Source organism: Cladophialophora psammophila (genome assembly GCF_000585535.1).
Source record: "Cladophialophora psammophila CBS 110553 chromosome Unknown aczJe-supercont1.1, whole genome shotgun sequence".
Classification (NCBI taxonomy): Eukaryota; Fungi; Ascomycota; class Eurotiomycetes; order Chaetothyriales; family Herpotrichiellaceae; genus Cladophialophora; species Cladophialophora psammophila.
Genome location: NW_006912922.1, coordinates 1,254,025 through 1,272,686, shown reverse-complemented (window position 1 = coordinate 1,272,686; position 18,662 = coordinate 1,254,025). Strand labels below are relative to the sequence as shown.

Here is an 18,662-nt window from a genome sequence, read left to right as displayed (position 1 = left end):
GGGGGGGGGGCTGGGAAGTCGGAAATGACAGTACAAGTACAACAGAGTACTCAACAGGCAAGAACAAAAATTTCTGTGCAGTCTAGGAGGTTGCAAGAGACCAAACCCTTGGGTATTTTCGCCGATCGCAATGCAACGAAAAGCAGTCTGCCACCCCATCGCATGAAATGCCTCGCGAATGGCTTCGCAAGTCCTGCTTTTCTTGCCGTTACCTGCTGCGCATTAGGATCGGAAAGCTGGTGTGGTGGGTGGATCAGAACAGCTTGTGTTCGAGCGTCATGTCGGATTCGGGCTGAAGACCGACACAGGCACGGAAGATGTTGGTCAGAGCACTGCGCTGCTTGGCCAAGGCGTTGACGACAGGTGTTCCAGGAGGCGTGAGTGGTGCCTGAAGGGAAAACCCATGTTAGTTAAGACACCAAAACAAAGTCCCAATTCAGCATGTTCGCCCTTACCTTCAACATGTAGCTAAGAACGCTGAGAACACTGTGGAAGCCCTTGTATTCCGTAGCGGCTTGAGTCTTCCACTGGATGCGAGTCATCATCTCAGTCACGAGGACAAGATCGATGATCAAGGGCGAGGCCAACAAGGAATCCTCGCAGACATTGAAAATGCTGATCGTTTGATGGCCACCCATGAAGATTTCAGCATAGTACTCATCCAAGGCACGCTTGTTGTCCCCAACGGCGGGCATGTATTTGATGACAACAGTGTGATCCGGGTGCTCGTCCTTCTTGTACAGGACAGTGTTGGCAGCCACCATGTCGTCGACGACATTCGACTTGGAAATCTCCTTGGACCGGAACTGTTTCTGAGAGCTCAAGTTCTTGCCGTCGTTGTTGCCAAGATGGTTGTAGCTTGCAATGGAAGTCAACTTGATCCCAGCATTGATCAGAAAATCGACCAATGCAGACTTCATCTTGGTCTGACCGGACTTGAAGTCGTCACCTCCAATGTACGACTCGTGTTTCTCAGCGAGTTGAACCGCTCCGGGAACAAAGGTATTCTGTGGGGAGCCGTTGATGAAAGGGGCCTTTTCAAGGATGCAAGCAACAGAGAAGACAGTCGAAGGCGATACTTCCTCGTGTCCCTGCTCAATGGCTTTCAGCAAGTTCTCGGCAGTGTCATTGACACCCAGGATGATGTCGGCGTAACGTTCCGTGTTGGCAGTCCAGAGAACAATGACCTTGTCAAGGTTGTTTTGAGCCTTGAAATCCCTGCGTGAGTTAGCATCTTTAGGTACATTGGGTGTTGAGCAAGCCATCGCACCTGATGTCCGCCCTGATCTGATCAACATGAGCCATGCTTGCTTTGCTGCCCGGCAGAATGTTATCCGCACGATCTTCCTGATTCGCAGCAATGAAATCGGGGTAGTAGATACTTGGCAAGGGCTTCATAAGGGCCATTTCCTTGTAGACCATGGCCTTGAGGGTCGGTTCAAGAACCTGAGCACGGTCCATTGCGGCCGCAATGTTCATGCTGCTGATGTCCCAGCCGCCAATCACAATGTCATTTGGGTGAACCATGGGCAAGACGTCATGGAAAGGAATGTTGACCTCTTCGTTGGTTTGGGCGTCAGCCCCCAGTTTGATGGTTGAGCTCATAATGACAGAGCCATAGTAGTTCGCAGCACGACTTCCTTCACGGGTATCCCAAACAAGTCCTCGACGATTAGCGATGATGCCAGCAGTGACAGTGGAGCCGTTGTTGCCGCCCCATCCCACCAACATCACACCGACCTTGGGCACTTTGCGGTCGACTTTGAAGTCATAGATGGTTTCCTTGGGGGTTGCAGTGTATTTTCCATCCGCTGACTTGGTCACCGCGGTGGTGCGGTAGACGTACTTGCTCTTAATGTGGTCGTCAGTGTATGTAACATTGGGGGAATTGACCGTGAAAAGATCCTTGGGCGAATGAGTTGGGTCCGAAGTATGATTAGCGCCATACCCGTTCATGGTGCCGACGCCGATTTCCGCGTGTGGTGCCATATTGAGTTCAGGAAAATTGACTGAGTGGTTTCTTCAAAGATTTGGAGTAACAGCGGTCTCTGAGATATGGCGAATTTATCGGGTCTTTGTTGAATCCGATGCTCCTCCAGGAGGGGAAGAGCGTCGGCTACCGTTGAACGGGTGATGGGACCTTTAAAGAGGTTGATATGTCAGAGCAATTCCATGAGCGGTCTAGATTGAAGAATTCGAAGGCGAGACCAAATTCTCAATGGAACGAGCGGGTATCCAACCCCGACGTCCAAGGGCTATCGGGGTGGAAAGAGAACCGTCGAGGTACCACCCGCGGTCAACTGCATGACAAAGGGCAAGATGGCCATGACACGAGATTGACGCCAGGTACCGCCAGATGAAGATTCGAAATGCATGAACAGGGGATAGATGCAGGTACCAGTGCTACAGGACCGGGCTGGAAAGAGACGACGAAGTGGTACTTACGAGGGCAATAGATTGGAAAACGTCTTGGCGGTCGGGCGGATCACGCGGAAGTGATCCTTGTGTCTAGAGGAGAGTGAGAAGAGATCACAGCCAGGCGGTGATCAGACTCGCGTTTCGAACAGATCTGGGACGGGGATTGTGTGGTCGAAGGGGATGGGATGTCGAGGGAACGTCGAGACTTTTGTATTCCCCGTGCACTTGTCAATCGTTGTGTGTGGTGGATAGGGTGACTAATGGGAATTGCGTCTTCCTAGCCTCGCTAATGGGCTAGCCAGCAGTTAGTTAGCCTTGTCGCTTTGACCGCCTCGACTGTGGAGTGTCCAAACTGTCTCCCGATAGCCGTTTGGGCAGCAAGTCCTCCGTAACGGGTATCCGCTGAATAGTCTCTTGCTCTCAAGAGGGGCAATGTTGGTGTATCCTGTCACTATCGTTTAAAGACGTGGGAACAGTGGTACAGTGCGCGAGAGTGATCGCATGTTGTTGTCCTTCATCCCACTCACCAGCGGACCTTCTCTTTCCTCGCACCACTTTTCTCTGCTCTCATATATGCCGCCGGCTCCAAACACGACTGGAAGCCAATGCTGATTGCTGAAATCCCAAGCATGTGCATGTGGTCCGCATGAGACCTGCACCACTTGTTACGGTTGTGGTCCGGAATCATATCTTGGAAATCCCACTTACCTCCAATCAATCCACCACAGTAATCTCACCTCTCTCGACATCCCGCGTCTCTCCGAATCCAGTCTTCCTATCCGGTTGAATCCACTGGTTCAGTCTTGCTGGCCAACTTACGTCTAATCTCTCCCGGACTGCGGGTTATTCTCTCGGTCACACGACGTCTCTTTGGGCCCAATTTCAAACTTGGGCGCATACCGTCCACACTCTGACGGCATTTCTGATCGGGCTGTACTCATGGTGTAGTCCCGATCTGGCCCACACAGATCGAATACCCTTCTTCCTTCCCAACGGAAAAGGTCTCCGCGTCACACAAGCTGGGGGGGTTCTTCTTCGTGGTCGTCAAAGCAAGCTTTGGGATTTCTGAGCCCTTTCCGAATGATGGACAATCTTTTTCCTGTCTCGGTTGTTTGCTTGCTTGCCAGATCTGACACTAAATACCCTGCCGAGTGACATTTACGCAGCAATGTGACGACGCGCTAGGACGACCGACGCCATTCGCGAGGGCGTCGTGGGGGGACCGCTGCTTACCGAAAGCCTGGTGCATAGGCCCGAACCACAATTTCGAGTCTCGTGTCGTTCTTCCGCCCGAGTCCTAAGTTGATGTCGATTAGATAGATCATCCCAGCAATGGCCTGCCCAATCGTCAATGTGCTGAAAACAGAGTCATCCCGCTCTTTTTGCCGGACTTACTGGAATATTTTCACTGCAGGAAGCCAACAGCTCGACGTCGCACAAACTACTGTAATCGACAGCACAAGCAAGTTCATTCGAGGGAAAAGCCTTTGTAATAGCCAATGTGAAACAATAACAGGAAAGTTGAGGTGGAGGTGTTGCACTAGTATATATACATTATCGGTATATGTCTAACATATTCTTCTGATCGCAGACCAGTACCCATGTTCCGGCACGAAGCGTTGTCGCCATGTGACCGGCACAGGCCTCGTATATACATAGTTGATGTTAGAAGGTAGAAGAGCTGCAGCCAACTGAATCATGCAGCAGCACAACTTGGAACGATTGCCGTCGTGCAAAGCGAAGGTTTTGGTATTCAATTCTCACCCAGGCCGGCTCCAAATCGAAGAAACTCCTGTAGTCTGCCAGTGGAGAAATCCGGCGCCATTCGTTGTATCTATCATTGTCATGAATTAGGTCGTTGTCATTAATCTGGTCGTTCTTCTTTCAGGGAAATTCCTGCCCTTCACGAGTCCGGGATCTCCACTGGAGATATATTCTCGAATCAATGGGCTTGGGCGGCTGGGAGCGTTCTCATGGGATTTTGGTAAAGTCGCAAGCCGAAACGCATCCCGCTCGCAATACACCTTTCCAGAGAGTTCAAAGTAGTCGTGATCCAGTCGGACTCTGCAAGTTGTGCACTTTAAGCATTCTGGGTGGTGCTTCTCTTTCCCGCGCCCCGCCACGTTCGCCGTTTCCATGTACAGCCCTTCGATGCCTTTGCCACACGTAGCACAAAGAGAATTCTCTAGCTCGTGGTAGTGGTAAGCGCAATACGGGTGATCGTTGTGGACGTAGAATTCGGCTGTGGGAAACGCAATCTTGCAGGCCTGGCACACAAAGCACTCCTTGTGGTACCGACCTGTCAAGCGACCGTCTGCGCTTGATACTGACTTTTGTCCGGTAAGAATTAGCTGAGAACAGCCGCGACAGACTCCCTTATTGGGAACAGAAGGCTTGGTGCTGCTGCTTAATGATGCTTGAGGTCCATGAGTTGACTTCGGGCTTGTCCGTAGGCCCACAGAGATCGAGAATAATGAATCGGTCAAGTCAGATGCCAGGTTGGGGGGGTCTGGAATCGGGGACAAACGGCCTTGCTGAAGGAATGGATCTGTTGGTGAATCGGGCGATATTTCTGGGATCTTTGGTCTTAGTGGTGCTGGCACATCAATCTCACCAGGGCTGAGGAGCTCAGAAGTCAATAATTCGGATGACTTGGTTGCTACGGGTTCGGCCTGAGGTGAACTTGATCTGGAACTGGCCGTATGTTCAGAGAACGCAGCTGAACCATAAGAAGAAGCCGAATCCACAGACGCCCGTCGGAGAGCTTCAATGAGCTCTGCAGCCTGGGGATTGGGCGGCAGCACAGCCACGTCCGATGGCCCTGGTGTTTTGACATTTTCGGCCACAAGCGGCGGTGTAAGCTTTACCGGGGGCTCTTCGTTTGCAGGTTCCACGACCACCATCGGAGGAGCGACAGCAACCGGCTCGGGTGTTAGCCCCTCGAGCGCCTTGAGTGATTCTTCATGAATCGGTGAAGGACCAGGCGATCTCAGTGGCGCCATGCCAATCGGTGATGGCTCTGCTGCGAAGAATGACCGATCGTTATTCGGACTAAGAATACTTCGGCCAGCAAAGTGGTTCTCGTGGACATCCGGCTCGTCACTGAGAGCTTGTCGCACAACTTCGCGGCGCAATGTGGCTGATTGAGATCGTCGTCGACCAAACAATCGGCCCAATCCTCTCGAAAAGCTACCAGCTGGAGATGGTTGAGGCTCCGTAGGTGACTTAACCAAGGGCGCAATATCCTGACTGTTGAACAGCGGGGGAGGTCTCTTCGTTCTGTAGGCCGGCTCAGTCCCGGCTCTAGACCGTTCGTCAATTAGTCTAGGGGCATCGTCGGTAGCCTGCGACTTGAATTTGGTGATTTCCGGATCACCGAAGTCAAATGCGCCGAGACTGGGATCTACTGTTGCATCACGGGCAGGTTCTCGCTGAGTGGTAGAGCTGGAAACTTCAGGTGATAAGCTCCTTTCGTGAAGAACCTCCTTGGCCCCGTCGCTCTGCATTGCTGAGGTCGTCTCTATTGGATTCACTTGAACTTCTGGCAGCTCTTCACCTTTTTGCTGGCGATTGTCCCTTTCAGTGCTCTGAGGTGGGCTCCCGGAATCCCTGGGGCTTGGTGGGCGATACTGCTTCTGCCTTGGTGATTCATCGCTCAGAGTCGTCACAGAGTTGTCTGATCCTCCTCTTGAAAGTGGGTATGGTCTGCTTCCCGGTGGTAATCCCTTGTGAACATCACGAGATTTCGAACGTTTTGTATCACTGCGCTGGGTTGCGGATCTCTCTCGTCTTCGTGTTGTTGTGGCAGCTCTCGAGGGCAACGGGAATGGGGGAAATGCACAGTCGAGATTCGTCAATTCCGGCGATGGCGGACGTCGGGGTCCTGGTATCGACCCTTTGCGAATGGCAGGTGCTGGTGACCTAGGTCCAGAAGTCGCACTGACGGGAGAGATCATTGAGCTATGCCCGCTGCTTGCAGGCGTGAGCTCCCCATGGAACACTGGAGGTCGAACTGAAGGGCCAGTCAGCATGTGTCTACACAAATACTCCTCGATACTTACAGCCGAGAGAAGGGTCAATTCTGGGCAACGGCGGTCGCTGTGGTCTCATGCTCCTCAAACTGGTAGATGAATCTGTCCGTGGTGGAGGTGGAGGCATGATTGAAGCTTCAGAGGGTTGTCAGTTGATTGCATCATTCGTAAATTCAGACCTTCGAGTATACCTGCTGGAGGTGTTGTTGTTCCTGCGCACTGATGCTCGGTCAGACCTGCCATCTCGACGTCTTGTCCGCAATTTGAGCATTTGATGACAGGTAACAAGGTCGCATTCCTTGCGGGGGTCTCCATCCTTCCTTCCTTCCTTCCTTCCTTCCTTCAAATCCTTTGAGCGTTTTGTCGATCCGTCTATTCTTCCAGGCTTTCTCTCACTGACGATGTCAGCAATTCATTGCCAGGGAGCAACTCCACGACGATCTGTCTCGAAGCACGGAATTGGCTCAGTGGCTGGAAGGTGTTATCCTATTCAGTTATCTAGAGTTTGGGCGACATAGGTTGGAGGGAAATGGCCTAGTTAAGAAAACGGCCTCGAGCTAGAACAACCAAACCGTTGTGTGAGCAAGGGCAGGGTATGCTAATGCGGACGAGATAACAAGATCGCGGCCAGCGACAAGCAAGGTTATGGGTAAGCGCCCGGTCATTTTGGCGCAGGACCCAATGCATTATCCGCAGGCTGTCATGTCGACACAATCTTTGGCCGGGGTACCTCGAAGGAGATGAGGCTTTCAGTAAGTTTGCGCCTAAAGTTGATTAGACGGTGGAGATAAAGCCACGGCGTCGATCAAAGCAGTATCACGGCTTCCGGTAGGCGTTTCTAACTCGCTTTAGCATTGACATTTGACCAGGGGGCCTGGGCCACACTGAACCCGGCAACCAGTGAGATTTGTGCCAAAGAAAGAGCAAAGGCACATGCTCACCGACAGAACGTTTTCGGCATCCTCAGCGTCCCGAATACGGTGATGTTGGTGCATGAGCAACGAAGCTTCAAAATGGTGGCTGCGACATCGCATCTCTTTTGTTAGCTTTGACATCAAGTGTCGATTCTCTGAACGGCTGTTCTCGGTGTACAACGAAATCCCATCTTTTATCGGTGTGTCCAGGGAGGTTGGATTTCCTGAATGAGATTGATATGTCTCTCGACCCCGTATTTGGCGTCGTCATCTTTAGGAGATCATGTCACTTTACCGCACGAGGACTAGATTGCAGCCACGAACCGCCACCTCGACATGGATTGACTCGCAATACTGGAGGCAAAGGAACGCTTGTGGCTGTCGGCTAGGCCTCGATGGGGTTTGGGATTCTGGGTCCTAGGGTCGGCGGACATTGACGTTTAACCCATTAGAATATAGTTGCAAGTACCAGCGACTTGAAGCTGCAGAAATTCTCCGAGAAGGGGGGAAAGGTACAGAGACAGGTCAAGGACAGGTCCGAGATCAATGGCACTGGTTTTGACATGGATCCGACTGAGGGATGCAACAGACCATTCAGCGTCAAACAGAGAACGCATGGGTAGCCATTCATGCTGAGTGTGGTGATAAGTGAGTGGTCTGGCAGTGGTGGCAGGAGATTAAACTGGAGATGAGGTTGTTTGTTTGTGGGAGGAAGAAACAGCCAGTGGATGGCTAGCCTAAACGACGCTTCAGGTCCGGCACTAGACGTCTAGTGAGCCTACCTTGAACAGGTCCAGGCAGGTCCTTAACTAAAAGCCGCCTGGGAGGTCCCCTCTTCGCCCACACCGCTGCCACCAAAAGCGCCCTCTGGGCTTCCCCTGATTTCTCCAACGGCCAATCAATGCTGCTTGATTCAACTTCGCTTGCATTATCAGAACACAATTCACTTTTACGGGCATTTGCCATCAGGGTGGTCCCGCCCAAACTTCGACGAGATTCCCTCTCTTTGGTCGACAATTGAGTTCGAGAAGAATGCAAAGAAGAACCTCGATGATTCGGCGCAAATTTGCATGTATTTGTCGCCAATCACCGCGTTATCATGGGCATTGCCACAACCAGCGGAAGCCATACCGGAGAGTCGCGAAGCCACGAGGCTGAGGGATTTTTCCCTAGGGCAGGGAGGATGCAAAAAGGAACTATCAAGTACTCGGTACGGAGTAATGCTCCATAACAAGACAGACCAAGTCCTGAGGATCGTCTGTGATGGCGACATGGCTCACCGCCGATCACTTTCCAATCCCACAAGAACAGCAGATCACCGCTCATCTCGCGTCGGTGAGAAAGAACACAACCAACTTTCCCATGTTTGTTTCATCCTTCAAAATGAACCTGCACATCACCCCGGCAGTTGCTTTTCCAACTCCACCACCACCGGCATCGAGACGCTACCAACCCTGACCTTGGTGAAATCCGGTTCGAAGCCCTCTTCAATATCAGGATACGGACCCATGGGCGTGATGGCCTTGGGGCTGATATCCCAATGGCTCTTGGTGTAGTTCTCCTTGATATGCTTGAAATCGGTCGTCTCCCTGAATCCCTTGACATTCCAGTACAGGTTCTTCAACCAATTATTCAACTGTGGGTAATCGTGCCGAATCGTGCCTAGGTTACACTTGAAATGCTGCACGTACACGGTATCAAAGCGCACGAGGGTGGCGTATGCCCTGATGTCCAACTCGGTCAGGTCTTTGCCTAGGATGAACGGTCCGCCGTTCTGCGCGACCATCTTTTCCAATTTATTCAGTGCGGCAAACACCACGGGGACATTTTTGTCGTATGCTTCCTGGTTCGGTGCGAATCCGGCCTTGTACACGCCGGTATTCAAGTCCCTCTGCATCCAAACACTCACCTCGTCGATCTTGCCTCGCAAATGCTCCGGATACAGCGTGGCCCTGGCATATTCCTCGGGGAGAAGAAAATTGAACGCCACCTGCAGATTCCTCATTAACTCGGGACTCTCGTTGTTCACGATCGTGCCCGTCTCCTTGTCCCACAGTACGGGGACGGAATACCGTCCTTTGTAGCCTGGGTCAGCCTTGAAGTAGACCTCGTGGAGATACTGGCTTCCGAACAGTTTGTCGACCGTGGCATTGGGGTATTCGTCTTCGGACTTGGGGAACTGCCATCCGGGCCATCCATGCTCGTCGCCCTTGGGGTAAGGTTTCACGATGGAGATGTCTATGAGGTCGGTGAGGCCCTTGAGATGGCGGACGAGGTTTGCCCTGTGCGCGAACGGGCAGAAAAGCCCAATGTACATGTGATAGCGACCTCGCTGCGGTGGAAAGGGACCGTCTGGAGTGATGTGCCCGTGCCACGACTGCGACGATCCCTGGAGGTGCTCGGCCACAGAGCTGGGATTGGGGCGGCCGGGAGCAGCTGTAGTTGTCGACGTCGTCGTTGAAGACATTGGGCCCGGCGGGTTGTGGATTGGATTGAAAGTAGGCTGCTCACTACTATGGACTGAGCCTATCTGATTCGCTAGTGACTGAAGCCGCCTCATCAGGCCTCTGTCTCCCTTTATGTACCAAGTACACCTAGAAGAAAGGGTGTTTATAATAGGAAAATACACGATAGACGCGAAGCGCATGTGTTATTTCATTGTCTGGATTACACATGGAATGGCGCATCAATTCCGTTCTCATATGACGTCAATTTTGTTGATGGCTTGCATGCTCGGGATGCTTCGACAATCCTCAATTTTGCTCAGGCAATTCGCCTTTGCACATCATGCGCTGGCATTCATTCTGCTTCTGTAATGCTATTGAGGGAATGGCATCGGCTTCGTGTGGTCGTTACTTTTCAGCTCAACGACCGCCTATGTCTCCTTCCTCGAATCACATATATACTGCCTATGCCTCCGATTTGACCTTCTCCTTCAATTGCTGCCCTTCTTCAACCTTCTTGGACAACACCTTCTTCACATCCTCAATGGCACTTCTGACTAACTTCTCTGCCTCCTGTCCATGCTTCTGACTCAATTCCTGCAACTGCTGCAACTTCGGCCCAATCTCTGATCCACCAGGCATTATGTTGAGCAACTGCTCAATTCCACCCCCGGCACCTTCTGAGGCCTTGTCCACTTGCTCCTTCACGAAGTTTTGAAGATCGTCTGTATTTCCTGACTGAGCCGCCTCTTGCACCTTCTGCCACAGGTGACCCAAGTCACCCCGAAGCAGCTTGGCCTTGTTCTCCTCCATCAGCTTCTTCATTTGCGGTTGCTTGTCCAACAATGGCTTGGCTTGCTCCATGCCCTTTTGCCAGGCTTGGTCGCCGTACTGCCTCAGCTGTTGTGTCTTGTTCTGCATTAGATCTTGAATTTTCTGCACGGTCGAAAAGCTGACACCGCCGGCAAGGATGCTGCGTGCTTGCCGCCACGTCTCGTCGACTGCCTTCTTGGCTTCTGGACCGTACTGCTCGCCCATCTGCTGCAACTGTTCGAATCTGTCCCCGAACTGGCTCTTGAGTTGAGGGTGGTTGTCCAAGATGTCTTGCCCAGCGCTGGCAGCCAGGCTGCTGATTTGCTTGAAGCAATCTTCAAGGATTCCCCAAGCCTCAACCAGCGCTTCCATGCTGAATCCCTTCTGTGTGACGCCCTTCAGCTTTCCGTAGGTGTCGTTGATGATTTGGTCCACTTCGTCTCCGTGCTTCTCCCGGACCTTGTCCACATCTTCAAAGGCAGAGTCGACGTATTTTGAAGCTCCTGGAATCATCCTTGTGTAGCTTTGTACCGTCTCCTTCAGCCACTGGATAGCTTGGTTCGGCTCCGGGGCGTTCTGAGTAGTCTTCTTGAAGGTGTTCTCAACGTAAGCCTTGGTCGAGTGTATCGTGTTCAGCGCTGATTTTGCACCAGAGAATTGATACCACATGTATCCTAGCACGAATGCAAAGGTGCCACCAGCCAGGCCCCCCAGGAGAGCCTGGCTTGAAGATGACGAGGCATCGGTAGCAGTTTTGGCGGTGGCCGTAGATTGGAAGCGGGCGTTGCGAGAATGTGAAGAGAATTGGACTGGCTGGCGGCCTCTCAACGCCCGACCTGAGCGAAGAGCTGCCCTAGGGGTTCTTGCGAGCATCGTGTAAGGGTATCAAGGATTCAAAGGGGATATAGGAGAAATCTGACACAAAGTACCAGTGGTGCAAAGAACTGTAAATGAGAAGGGTTTGAAAAGCAGCGAAGGAAAGCACACAAAACAAACAAAGAGCTCACTTTTCCACCGCGCAACAATGACGCAGCTTGCGCCTGTCCGGGCGATGCTTTGACTCGTGCTTCCAATACAGTTTCACGATCTTTCATTGGCAGGGTCCTGTATCCAGACCCCAGAGAGAAGCAGCGGCGCAGGACGTCATTGTGGAAGGCACAGACTGCAGACGGCCGGCGCGGGTTCTGCAAATATCACGTCACGCGAGTTCCGTTATTACAGCAACGAAGGGATTCCCCAATTGGTTCTGTTGGCATGACCCTGGGTTTCTGAACACGAGGTGGCTGTCATGGAAATCTTGGAGAAGGCGAGAGGGAAGGACCAGACTTGCAATCAAATGCAAGCGACTGCGGTTCCCCGGATTAGGTGGATTAGGTAAATCAGACGTCATCACCTATTATGTAGTTGCTGCCACTCCCCTGCGAGGCACTGGACCCCAGGCTCGCTTCAAACCTTGCAGCCCTTTTGTTTACCACCACCATTCTCCGTCCTATTCTTCCCAACGCTCTCTTGTCTATATCAGCAGCCGCAGTCATGATTTGTCCAGCCGCTTCAAGGCCGGTCCGATGGACGACAGGCTCCTTTCGTTCGCTCCAAGCCCTTCAACCAAGGCGGACAATATCTGGTCTTTCCCGACCAAACCAGAAAGGCAGATGGCCATCCTCAACATCGTCGCGATATACACATGCGTCGCAAATTTCAGTGTCATTCCACAGCTTCTCCCCCCAATATGCACAATCACCCACCGCCGACGCTCTGATGGAAGATCTAAATGACCTTTACGCCACTGCAAAAGACGAATTCGAAATTGCGGCCGAAGAGACGGAGAAGAAAACAGTCTACGCTGCGGACGATAGAGAGGCGGCAGTGGACGCATTGAAGATGCTGCAAGAGGCCTTCCAAAAAGCACTGAAAGAGACCAGCCCGGAAGTCAGCAAGGAGATTCAGGGTCGTGTGGGACCGAGGATACGAGAGCTAGAAAATGCGGTTAAGGCGATGGAAGAGATGGCCATGGCGGACTGAAACATATGGTCAACTACAGATGAACTAACATTCCTGTGATTAGACGGAACGGCGGGCGTGTCTTCAAGCTACACGGACGGGCCTTGTGAGACCGAGCAGCGTCGGTCAAATTCGACCTCTTCTGCGGGCAGAGACATCTGCTTCGTCTGAGTAGCCCCTCATCTGCTGGAGTATTCCACGGAAGGGCGATCCATGCCTAGAAATCTGGGATGGAGAGAGGATCTATGAAAGAATTGCCGCCGACATAGAGAACATACACGCCACAATGGTCATAAAATTGAAGTAGATTTGAATCGTGGTATTCTCTTGATCAGGCACAGACTTGTCTTCGTGTCCGTACGCCATGCAAAGCTATTTCTCATGTTTGCCAATGCAACCTTGGAAGCAGGCCCTTATCAACTATTTGTTCATTTCCAGGTTCCCTGCGCCACCTAATAGCGCTTGCCTTCTCTCAGAACATCACCATACTCCTCCAGCGGACTTCTGATGAGCTTCGTCTCTTTCCACAAGTTGGGCGTCAAGAATCCGTAAGAGTTGCTAACTGCCACGAATGTCGCCTTCAGGGTGTTCTCCAACGTCTTTGTGCTACCGGCAGATGAAGTGTATGCATCCTGGACACCGGCAAGCTGCAGCAATCTCTTAACGGCCGGGGAAGCGACGAGACCAGTGCCTCGAGGAGCAGGGATCAACCGGACGGTGACGGAACCGCATTTGCCGGATTCCTTGGTGGGCAGGGAGTGAGGCTCACCGAGGTTGGTGCCCCAGTAGCCTCGTCGGATGGGGAGGACGGAGAGTTTGGCAATGATGATGGCGGCACGGATGGCGGTTGCGACTTCTTTCGAGGTTTTGATGCCAAGCCCGACGTGGCCCTCGCTGTCGCCAATGACCACGATGGCCTTGAACCGAGTGCGTTGACCGGCACGGGTCTGCTTCTGGACGGGTTTGATCTGTAGATTCGAGGCGGAACTTGTCAGAAACAAAATTACTCTGGTGAAAAGGCTGTTTCCGTATCGCCCTCCACAAGATCCATGTAGAAAGTGGTCTCTCACCTTCATGACTTCGTCCTTGAGTTTGGGCAAGAACCAATCGACAATCTGGTACTCCTTGATGGGCAGAGAGTGCAGGTAGATCTGTTCCATGCTCTGGATTTTGCCCGCCTTGACAAGACGGCCCAACTTGGTGACTGGCTGCCATTCCTTTTCGTCGGATTTCGCACCACCACGGCGCGGACCCCGTCGTCCTCGACCACGATCACCTCTTCCACGGTCTCCACGACCTCGATCACCGAATCCGCCGCGTCCTCGAGGAGCGTCAGCCATGTTGTGTGATTGCGCAGATGGTGGATTGTCAGGGCAAGGGTGCGCAAGTGGGAGGTTGAGGTTCTGGGTGAGTCTTTGGTGAACCAGCCAATTCGCACTGCAGTCGAAGATTCGCAAATTCACGCCAAGAAATTTGTTTTGGAGTTGTGGGCTATACCCGATTTGGAAGGGCGGATTGACTTTCAGAGATGGCAGCCTCTCCGCCGCCAACGCCAGGGCAAGCCAATGACGCAGTTGGAACCCTGGAAGACAGGTCTCCCTGATTGCCTCCAAAAATTGGTATTTCAATCTACTCCCTCATAGCTTGAGCCAACTGAAAGAGCTAAACGTGGCCTTGTTATGTTATCTCATTGATCTACGAGGTACCTGCGGAATCTTGTTTATCCAAAGCGGAGGACGGAAAGATGCCGATACGCTGGTTCGTTTGGCCACTGGCTCCTTTCTGATATGCTGCCAACTAACCATAGACAAGGTATCAAGCAAAGCTGGCCAAGCGACCGCTTTTGACTCAGTCCGTTACAACCGCGGTAATATAACCTCACTCACTCCTCCAAGATCCAGCTGACCAACAAAGGTGCTTTTTGCCGCTGGCGACACACTTGCCCAGCAGGCGGTGGAGCGGAAAGGTATCAGAAACCATGACAGCGCTCGGACAGCTCGAATGTGCTTATACGGCGGCTGTAAGTTCGCTGATGCTAGTGTACCATGGAGGATGTTGACATGCATAGGTGCGTTCGGTCCAGCAGCCACCAAGTGGTACGCCTTCCTGCAGAAGCACATCAACTTCCAATCGCATAATGTGACAATATTGGCGAGAGTCTTCGCGGATCAAACGATTTTTGCGACATGCCATCTTGCCTTCTTCCTCTCAAGCATGTCGGTATTGGAAGGAAGTGATCCCAAAGAGAAACTCGCAAAGAGTTACCTGCCGGGGCTCAAGGCCAACTGGACAGTATGGCCGCTGGTTCAGGCGGTGAATTTCAAGTTAGTCCCTCTTGAGCACAGGGTTCTCGTTGTGAATGTTGTGAGTCTAGGCTGGAACTGCTTTTTGAGCTATCTGAATAGCTCGAAATAAGTGCGGCACAGCAAGGTATAGATGTTGGCCTTCTGACCCGGCACTTCCTGGTAGACTTCAGGGCAGCACAACAGCATGGCTAGAGATGCAGGATCTGCGAACCAAGTTAAGCAAGTACATACGACAAGGTAAATACACAGGATATCGAGAAACGGACATAGGATGAGGAAAGGTTGAAGTGAAGCAGTCGAGAGCCGAGAAGAACCGGGCGTGTACTGGTGATTGTGCCACGGATCTAAGCTAAACCAGATTTGGCTTCAGCGGATTTTAACATTTCATGTGGCTCTGGCTGCAGCAGCGGAGGAGCAGCCTCAAACTCAACACACCACAGGCTCAAATCTCGACGTTTGTCACTGCCTTTTTTTTTGTATATCACTTGAGCGCCGATTGCTCTTGCCCGACCACGATCTTCGTCTGAACGCACACTGCAGCCAAGCCCGTCTCGCTGTCAAGGGCGCTCGCAATTGACCGAGTTTGCCACAACCCACTCGAAACAAATCTTCGACCTTTTCCGTCGTCGCGTGCGCTTCTCACCTTTTTTGCCTCTGTAGCGAATATTTCATTCCGCTTCACCGAAACTGCAGCCTTATCCAGAAAATCTTTGATTGTTTTCAACGATGGCCGAAGTCGAAATGCCTCAGCCGGTTCCCGGCCCTGTTTCAAACGAAAACGCAGCACCCTCGACATCGGATGATATCAAGACCATCTTCCACGACGTCAACAACTTCAACGTCAAGCACCCTCTGCTCAACACATGGAGTCTCTGGGTGAGTCGCAATGACGCAGTTGCTTCCCTCATGCACTAACTAATTGTGAATAGTTCACCAAACCGCCCTCCTCGAAAGGCGACAATTGGAACGACTTGTTGAAGGAGGTGATCACATTTGACACAGTCGAAGAGTTTTGGGGGGTATACGTATGTTTGCAAGGAGCACTTTTGGGTCAATCTCGTCTAACATGGCACCAGAATAACATCACGGCCACCTCTGACCTTGCTGTCAAATCTGACTATCACCTCTTCAAGCGGGGAGTGCGACCCGAGTGGGAAGATCCTCAGAACAAGCACGGTGGCAAGTGGTCCTATACATTCAAGGATAAGAAGGCCGTCAACATTGATGAGCTATGGCTGCACACCCAACTGGCTGCCATCGGAGAAACTTTGGAAGATGAGGGAGACAACGAGATCATGGGTGTTGTGGTCAACGTGCGAAAAAGCTTTTACCGAATTGGATTATGGACTCGCACCACCGGAAAAGCTGGTGGAAAAGACACACTGATGAAGATCGGTGCCCGGTTCAAGCAAGTCCTTCAAATCCCCGACAACGACCAGCTCGAGTTCAGTGGCCACACCGACGCTGCACATGCAGGCAGCACCCGCGCAAAGACAAAGTATACTGTTTAAGGACGAGGAGAATCAGGCGTCTGCGTCGAAGGCCAGGGCCATTCTGACCACGACATGTTGCTTCAGGCCGGTTTGCCTGGACACAAGGTTTTCAATGGCGTTCGATGACACGGGGTAAAATGGGTCTCAAGTACGAGGGAGGGAATACCTTTGCATGTTTATCGACGGTATGAGCATAGCGACAGGGTGGACGTTGGAGTGCACCCAAGATACGAGCTTGATATTTGATACATTGACAACAGCTCTACTGGTCGAGAGCCATGGCGGCTGGGCCAATCCAGTGGCAGGCTCTCGGTGATCTGGAGAACAAAAAGCAATGAATTTTTCAGCCCTACACCCTCGATCCCCCCTATTCGCGTACTTCGTACTGTTGCCTGGTTATACCTTGCAGCCAGCCGGTGGCGAGAAGGCTGACAAAAAGGAGGAAGTTTGAGGCAAAATGTCACATTTACTTAAGGCCGTGAGTCTCCCAAGAAGAATCGTCCGCGATTTCTTCTCCCTCTCCCCTTCTTCTTCTCTTCATTCTTCCCTCCTCTGGCAGCCTAGTCGTCGTACAGAAATGGCACATTCTTCATTCTTCCGCCACGCAGGATGAGCCAGTGCAACATCCCTGGGCGAGTGGGATGGCGTGATACATAAGCCCAACATTGGTCTTCCCAACGAATATCTTGATGTTGATGCCAAACACGGTGCCAAAGGCCCTCCCAAGCTGCTTACATAAAATCACCAGTTCGCCAAAGTGCCACCCGTTCATCACGCCGGCTCGCCGGGCAGCTGCTTGTGGTCTACTGCAACTGTGTTTCGTCGGCCAGCTTCGGCTCGTTAGGCAGCACGCGGTGTGGTGCGGCTGAGAATCGAGCATCTGGTTGGACAATATCGCAACCGGTGACAGGGGTCAGCATTTCGGTAACGCTTCTTCGCCTTGGAACAACTGAATTGGCACATTCAGCCGTCGCACTGCTGACCTGCTCGCAAACACGCGCTCACCAGCCAGCATGGTGGTGCTTTTCACGCTTGCTTCCTGCTTCGTTTTCAATGGGTTAGACGAACCATCCCGCTCTATCCAACATGCTGCACCCGGCTAGCAGCTGCTGCAATGCCGCCTCCCACCCCAATACCACCACGACAATGCCCCTCACTTTTGTCGATGCCCAGATAGCCAGATACACCATCTGGCATGTCGAGGCGAGCCAGAGCAGATGATGCATTCAAGATGAACAATCTGCGTCGGTCTCACAGTTTGCGACTCCTCGAATTCAATTTCTTCATAAACCCGGCCTGTAGTCGCCTCGTCGCCTGATGCTTCTTTCTCCTTTCGCATTCCTGCCATCCTTCCCCACTCAGTTGCCCAAATCACCCGTTCCAGAGCCTCGCCTCGATTGCTGTGCTTGGGGCATCCTTCTGCCTTTGCTGCCGGAAAACGGGTCGAGATCCATCTACACAGAAAATCGATCAGCCCCTTGAGATCAACTGATTGCCGCTTAGCTTGACCGCAGATGGGGCGCAACCGACGGCAGACTGGCCACCTCCAAGGCACCTTCCCCCCTCCCAGGATTGTACCTAATCAAGGTCCCGGTCTACACAGTCTTTACTCGTCTCAGCCCCAATACAATGAGCCGCCGCAACCGCCGTTTTCCACGTCCGCACAGCAGCCCAATTGGCAGCCTGATCAGCACTCTCGTAACTGTGGATTCATTGTGGCCGGGGAACCAAACACTCCGTCGACCACAGATGCTGCCAGCCCTGTGAGTACCCGGTCCACGCTCTCTCGCGGTAGTGTGGCGACCTCGACAAACACAAGCTATACTGCGGCTTTGGGATATGCTCGGCAATTCTCTCCAGATGTTGATACTCCCCCCAGCCCAAGTGCCAGTGTTTCGACAGTCCATCCCGCTCATCCAGCAGATCATGCCAGTGACCAGTCCTTGCACCAGACAGTCTTCGGGTCTGACTACGTGCTGGATGCTAATCATGCGATGACAGGTCAGATCATTGCTTCATGCCATTCGACCGATTGACGTACTGACAAATTCATCCAGAGGGTCTCCTGGGCATTGATACTCCTGCTCCCCTGGCCGAGACATCGCGTTATCTCTTCCCGAGCCCCCAGTTCCTTTCGCCGCAAAACCCATCACCAGGTCCCTACCCAAGGTTTCCCGGCAGAACCGGTCCATGGAATACACTTCCCTTTCGTCATGAAGATCAATATGTCAATATGGGTACA

The 18,662-nt window shown here is 52.4% G+C and overlaps 8 protein-coding genes across 8 annotated transcripts; 3 read left to right on the top strand and 5 right to left on the bottom strand.

The window, feature by feature from the left end:
* Positions 1-253: 253 nt before the first annotated feature.
* Positions 254-1,989, bottom strand: A1O5_00452 (myo-inositol-1-phosphate synthase; the record flags this gene model as incomplete). Its single annotated transcript, XM_007741071.1, has 3 exons — positions 254-388; positions 456-1,218; positions 1,271-1,989. 3 exons carry the CDS (start codon positions 1,987-1,989, stop codon positions 254-256), a joined length of 1,617 nt encoding a protein of 538 aa, XP_007739261.1.
* Positions 1,990-4,268: 2,279 nt separating this feature from the next.
* Positions 4,269-5,924, bottom strand: A1O5_00451 (uncharacterized protein; the record flags this gene model as incomplete). Its single annotated transcript, XM_007741070.1, has 1 exon — positions 4,269-5,924. One exon carries the CDS (start codon positions 5,922-5,924, stop codon positions 4,269-4,271), a length of 1,656 nt encoding a protein of 551 aa, XP_007739260.1.
* Positions 5,925-8,759: 2,835 nt separating this feature from the next.
* On the bottom strand, positions 8,760-9,830 carry A1O5_00450 (glutathione S-transferase; the record flags this gene model as incomplete). Its single annotated transcript, XM_007741069.1, has 1 exon — positions 8,760-9,830. One exon carries the CDS (start codon positions 9,828-9,830, stop codon positions 8,760-8,762), a length of 1,071 nt encoding a protein of 356 aa, XP_007739259.1.
* A 442-nt stretch (positions 9,831-10,272) lies between these two features.
* A1O5_00449 (uncharacterized protein) lies at positions 10,273-11,493 on the bottom strand (the record flags this gene model as incomplete). The annotated part of the gene is made up of 1 exon (XM_007741068.1): positions 10,273-11,493. One exon carries the CDS (start codon positions 11,491-11,493, stop codon positions 10,273-10,275), a length of 1,221 nt encoding a protein of 406 aa, XP_007739258.1.
* An 885-nt stretch (positions 11,494-12,378) lies between these two features.
* Positions 12,379-12,642, top strand: A1O5_00448 (uncharacterized protein; the record flags this gene model as incomplete). Its single annotated transcript, XM_007741067.1, has 1 exon — positions 12,379-12,642. One exon carries the CDS (start codon positions 12,379-12,381, stop codon positions 12,640-12,642), a length of 264 nt encoding a protein of 87 aa, XP_007739257.1.
* A 431-nt stretch (positions 12,643-13,073) lies between these two features.
* A1O5_00447 (40S ribosomal protein S2) lies at positions 13,074-13,961 on the bottom strand (the record flags this gene model as incomplete). The annotated part of the gene is made up of 2 exons (XM_007741066.1): positions 13,074-13,589; positions 13,692-13,961. The coding sequence occupies 2 exons, from the start codon at positions 13,959-13,961 to the stop codon at positions 13,074-13,076; spliced, it is 786 nt and encodes a 261-aa protein (XP_007739256.1).
* Positions 13,962-14,365: 404 nt separating this feature from the next.
* On the top strand, positions 14,366-15,036 carry A1O5_00446 (protein sym1; the record flags this gene model as incomplete). Its single annotated transcript, XM_007741065.1, has 4 exons — positions 14,366-14,379; positions 14,434-14,488; positions 14,536-14,641; positions 14,690-15,036. 4 exons carry the CDS (start codon positions 14,366-14,368, stop codon positions 15,034-15,036), a joined length of 522 nt encoding a protein of 173 aa, XP_007739255.1.
* Positions 15,037-15,653: 617 nt separating this feature from the next.
* A1O5_00445 (translation initiation factor 4E) lies at positions 15,654-16,438 on the top strand (the record flags this gene model as incomplete). The annotated part of the gene is made up of 3 exons (XM_007741064.1): positions 15,654-15,803; positions 15,857-15,952; positions 16,004-16,438. 3 exons carry the CDS (start codon positions 15,654-15,656, stop codon positions 16,436-16,438), a joined length of 681 nt encoding a protein of 226 aa, XP_007739254.1.
* Between the last annotated feature and the right edge of the window lie 2,224 nt (positions 16,439-18,662).